General features: G+C 34.1%; 1 protein-coding gene across 1 annotated transcript; it reads right to left on the bottom strand.

The window, feature by feature from the left end:
* On the bottom strand, positions 835-5777 carry LOC107625657. The gene is made up of 4 exons (XM_016328353.2): positions 5282-5777; positions 3746-3924; positions 2121-2460; positions 835-1610 (listed from the first exon to the last, which is right to left on the bottom strand). The coding sequence occupies exons 1-4, from the start codon at positions 5717-5719 to the stop codon at positions 1530-1532; spliced, it is 1038 nt and encodes a 345-aa protein (XP_016183839.1). The 5' UTR covers positions 5720-5777; the 3' UTR covers positions 835-1529.

Genomic DNA, 6071 nt, shown 5'->3' with positions numbered 1-6071 from the left:
TTAAAGATAAAGATGTTTAAAATATTTTTTTAAAGATTTTTTTATTAATTAAAATTTAACACATATAATTAATTAAACTGTATTATTTTTATCAAAATTAAGTCAAACAAATTTATTTAACCGAAAAAATAGTAAATCAAATTTTGAATCAATCTAAACTCTAAATTATTATTATTTTTATACAAAATGACTACAATACCAGGGGCGGAGCTAGATGAAAGATTAGAGGGGGGCAAAAAATATTTATATAATAAAATAAGACTAAAATAAAATTTTAAGGAAGACTAAACTAAATTTTACATATAATTTACATGTAAAAAATTAAAATTAAGGAGGGGCTATTGCCCCCTTTGCTACGATGTAACTCCGCCCCTGTACAATACTCTTATTATAAAAAATGATTAAAATATTCCTATTTTATATATATAAAGAGACAAGGGTAGTTTGGGAAGTGAGGAGAAAAATATTAGATGCATCATTTGTCATTAGATTTATGGAAAACTCCTGGACGTGTCATCTATCTTTAGTTCTTTACCATAGATCTCATTTTCTTCATGTGACGATAGAATGTCATCTTCACCATATAGCTAACACCTTCCTTTTAGTTTATTTTATTTTGTTTTGTTTAATTTTTTTATATTAAGTTTAAATATAATAAATAAAAACAAGCAATTGATAAGGAGTCTACAAAAAACATGCAAGTAATCTCCACTGTGGAGCATATACAGATTGCAAATCAATGTTGATGAATGTGGTTTCCACAAATTTGAGAATATATCTTGCTATGTTTACATGTGAGCAATGCCAAAAGAAAATCAACAAATGCTCATCACGTTAGACAATCCAGCAAATGATGGTGTATCTTAATTACTTGCAACAGTTAATACACAAAAGTGCTGGGAAATTGCACTGAGCGAAAGGTACTTTGGAAGAAAAAGGAGGAGAAAACAAATTCAATTAGCATGTACATTATTGAGAAGAAAAACTGCTATCATATCAAAATCTGTGTTATAAAACTTACATCACAATGCCTTATTGCCTTATAACTTGAATAATAACCAAGTCTATCCAAGATATAAATTCCCTTCAACAGAACAGAACTATGAGCGACTCAGTCGTGAAACTTGTATTAGCAATGGCTAAAGCATATCGTAACCGTTACCTTTGATTTTTGTCCCTCAGGTCTCAGTTCAGGCTTCAAAAGTTGTATTTCGTTAATTGAGCATGACACTTCTGACAGCAGCTTCCCATAATGTCGTCTTAATCTTACTAAGGTAGCTGATTGCTTAACATCCGCAATGCATGACTCATAACACAAGTCAATGCTAGACTACTAGGTAAGAATGAATATCTTCAAAAATTCAGCTTAACCATAAATGGAGAAGGCTGAGAGAGCATCCAGTAACTCTATAAAGCTTTTTATTTTCCCTTCCAATTTCAACGATCCGAAGCTATCTACCAACACTATTATGTGCACAGCAGAAAATGTGATGCATAGCATTTCAAATACGGCGCAGAACTTACAAGCATCAAGTAGTCTCTGGAACAATTTCACTGACATCTATATCTGCTATGTTCTCCTTCCCAAATAGTGTAAAATGTACAGTGGCCTGCATGGAGAAGGGTCATCGAGTCAATATAGTGAAGGGAAGGAAAACAAATCAGGTAATATCGTAACCAGGTAATTCAATACATTATTTAAGGGATCAGACTTTCACAGCCATATTTTATTTTATTTTTTGAGTTTACAAAGAATCCAACAAATTTAGCTTGAGAAATTGTGGCTGCCTCTCCTAGCATAGGCTTCGTATGTTGTCAGGACTTGAATTCAAGACCATTGAGAAGGGACAAGCCTGTTTACCACTTGATCATGTAAATCCTAATATGGATTGTGGGAGGGTTTGGTACAAGAGTAAAAATACTAGTGAAAAATTCAGGGATTTCTTTTTGGAATCAATTTCCATGCACTGACCCTCAGTCAATGAAATTACAAGGTGCCAAAGCAGCATTATACCCACTATAATACCTATTCACAATGATTTGTCACGCAACTTAACAGGCCTACAACCTGATGTTAATGTATAGAAATTAATCTTGAGTGTTTTAAGGAAGCATCTCACCATTTTGGTTTTGCGATTCAGCTTCTTGAGAGTGCCGGTAAAACCTGAAAATGTTCCAGATACAACCCTAACAGTAGAACCTGGAACAAAGAGCTTGCTACCTGGAACACTGAGCTGGTCAGAAGTTTTTCTGGATCGTCTTTTAGGCTTAGACTCAACAGAAGCATCAGAAACTTCATCAGGTTCTAACTCCGTATTGGGAATCCCAGAGTTTTGGACTGCACCACGCTCTTGTTCCTCAAATGCTTGATCAGCTTTTTCTTGTTCTTCTTTTGCCTGCCTGAAGACTGTTTTGATATCTTCATCAGCAACCGGCCTTGGTCTGTTAATCTGTCTCTTTCTGCAAATGTTTGAGAAACTTAGTTTCCATTTAAGCTGAACATAGAATAAATTATATAATAATTTTTTTTATTCTGAAATAATGTACATAGCTATTCAGCAGCAACCTATTTCATCAGAGCTTACGCAGGTATTAGTTTTATATAATCCACCACCATAGTGCTCTATCGAAAATCATTTTTGTGTTTACATTTATATTTAAATCTCTTTTAATAATTTCTAAGATTTTCATCGGTTACCCTTTACCTCTAGCTAGTAGCTACAGGACTATCCTTCATCTAATCCACTATCCTAGTTGGAGCATCCAAACGACCATACCATTTAAGACGAAATTCTATCATCTATCTTATATACATCTTTTCTAATTCTATCCACTCTAGTGTATCCAGTTTTCCATCTGATCATTATGCAAACCAATGGAAGCAAGAAAGAAATATCACTCAAAATATTACTCATCTGAAGTTGAAATCTAGACAGATCATCCTTTGAAATTTAGAATCAATTTATTGATTGAGGAAAAGAGAAAAAAAAAAAAATACAGCAATTAGGTATGATAATTCTAAAAACAAGCAAGATGTGCAGATAAGCGGTGCATTCAATACAAACACAATATGCTTACATGCTTCCAACCCTGGAACCAAGGAAACCTCCAATACCATCAACCTCTCTTATATAGGTTTGAGAAACTTAGTTTCCATTTAAGCTGAACATAGAATAAATTATATAATAATTTTTTTTATTCTGAAATAATGTACATAGCTATTCAGCAGCAACCTATTTCATCAGAGCTTACGCAGGTATTAGTTTTATATAATCCACCACCATAGTGCTCTATCGAAAATCATTTTTGTGTTTACATTTATATTTAAATCTCTTTTAATAATTTCTAAGATTTTCATCGGTTACCCTTTACCTCTAGCTAGTAGCTACAGGACTATCCTTCATCTAATCCACTATCCAAGTTGGAGCATCTAAATGACCATACCATTTAAGACGAAATTCTATCATCTATCTTATATACATCTTTTCTAATTCTATCCACTATAGTGTATCCAGTTTTCCATCTGATCATTATGCAAACCAATGGAAGCAAGAAAGAAATATCACTCAAAATATTACTCATCCGAAGTTGAAATCTAGACAGATCATCCTTTGAAATTTAGAATCAATTTATTGATTGAGGAAAAGAGAAAAAAAAAAAAATACAGCAATTAGGTATGATAATTCTAAAAACAAGCAAGATGTGCAGATAAGCGGTGCATTCAATACAAACACAAGATGTTTACATGCTTCCAACCCTGGAACCAAGGAAACCTCCAATGCCATCAACCTCTCTTATATAGTCATGCAGCTCCTTGTTCAGTACACATCGCAAAAAAATGCATCCTGGGAACAGGGGTTTTGGTTTTTCAGACAGGGAACCATTTTTCAACCTCTTTTTCTCATTGACAGATGGAATGTATACCTGAAACCAAACATTATACCATCCTGAGAAGCAAAAAATATCATAAGGAAATCATTTCTTATATATATATATTTCTCGGTACATTTTGTTTTTCCATTTCATCAGCCAGCAATGTTGTTTAGGGTTTAATACTGTACAAGAATTCCACCCTAGCCAAAATAATAACAAATTAACAAGATCTTTCAGCTACACAGAAAATCAATTAGCCAAAAAATTATTGATACTGCCACTAAACCTTCTCCTTCCTTTGAGGAGAGAAAATTCTACACAAACTAAGTTAATCTAAATGATATCATTCCTCAATGAATCATTTTGGCTATGTCAGGCTTATTTATTCAAATTATGACTTGCCAGACTCTGGTTTTGTAAGGTATGATAGTTTCCTAAAAGTCATTTTGATAGAAAATAAAAGACTTTCATTTCTCTAGAAATCATTCTAAAGGCAAGAATTCAATTTAATTGTGGAAAACCAAACATGATGGGAAAAATCAATTATGGGGAGAGGGCAATTGATTCTACTGCAGCAAAAGGTTTTCCAAACATGCATGTATTTGGGTAAAATATAACATATTCAAATGAAGGAATATGGCTATTACAAGTCACAAAGATTTTTAAAACAATATCTACAATCAAACCATAATATCAAATTTGTTTCCAATAGTTTCCCTTATAAGTTTTCTTGGTCCCCTTCCTCTTACTATAAGATCACCATCACTTTAGTGTATGCTTGGAAGGGAAGGGGCAGACAAAATCAATTCTAAGGGGGTAGTTGATTTCACCTATGTGATATCATGTCTGGATTTCACAACTTAATAAAAAAAAAGTAAGAAATGAAAATGCATTACTTTCACTCAGAAATCAAATCACTTTCATGTAAACTACTAAATATCTAAACATAAATTAATTTACATCAATCAAGGTCAATTATTCAAAAGCAAAACCAAACACAACTGTACTACTCCTTCTACTCATGTTTCAACGGGCTTTTTCCGCAAAAACTAAGTGCTGAACCTTCCAAGGATATATAACCTATTGCGGATATTGTCTTATCATCTTATCCGTAATAGGTGCCAACTATCCCAATTTTCCCAATTTTCTCTTGAATCCATGTACTAAATATCCTGTTTAATTTATCCACTTATTCACACAAACTAATAATTAAATTTCCTAGAAATGAATCCAAGTTAACCCATTCCTGATTTCCCTACCCCTATCCACCCAATGCAGTTGAAATTCTCTACGAAATTCACAACCCTAAAAACCAAAAACAAATATTTCACACAAAGCTAAAATACAAGAAGAAGAAATAACAATAATAAGATACTAGTAATAATTACGAAGGAAAAAGAGAAAGAACCTTGAATTCCTTGTCAGGGAAGTTTCTAGCGAGGGAGCGAGCTAGAAGTTCGGCAGTGTAGTGAGCTTTAACGCGAGAAACTCGAAGGACCCACCACTGGGGACCTAAATCAGCGAGGTTATCGAGGTTGAGCTGCTCGGTCCATGACTTCTTCTCCTTCTTCTTCTTCTTGATGAAGCTCTCTTCCACCTCTTCCTTCCAGTTGTAGACGTTGTTCTCCCTTCGCGAGTTCCTCAGGCGCCTTCTCTCCCTGGCTGTGAGGAGCTCTTGCGTGGGAGAAGAAGAAGAAGAAGGAGAAGGAGTGGGTGATGAAGAAGCGTGGATTGAGAGGTTGAAGGGGGTTCTGAGTTGGTGGAGAGTGAAGGAGGAGGTTGACTTCCACGGAAATGGAAGAAGAGGAAGAGGAAGAGGTAGAGGAAGACGGACGAGGCCTCTCATCTTTCTTACCAGTAACGATGCTGGCTACTCTACATTAATCATCTGTTATCCTTTTTGCTTGCTTCTTATTTTTGAGAAAAAAAAAATATGTATCTATAATAAAGGTAAAAACTCATGTGCAGTTGACTTCATGTAAAATTGATATCTGAGAACAGTTAGATGATTTAGCTGATATGACTAAATTTTCATCTAATTGCTATTAGATATCAACTTCACGTGAAGTCAACTTTACTTAAATTTTCACCATCTATAAATCAAAATCAATATTCACAGGATGCTACACATACAAGTTTTTTTTGGCTTACAAGTTTTACAAGTTGGCACAAGCCCAATAAAACACACGCGCATTACA

The sequence above is a fragment of the Arachis ipaensis genome, chromosome B02 (assembly GCF_000816755.2).
Source record: "Arachis ipaensis cultivar K30076 chromosome B02, Araip1.1, whole genome shotgun sequence".
Taxonomy (NCBI): Eukaryota; Viridiplantae; Streptophyta; class Magnoliopsida; order Fabales; family Fabaceae; genus Arachis; species Arachis ipaensis.
This window is presented reverse-complemented; position numbering and strand designations above follow the sequence as displayed.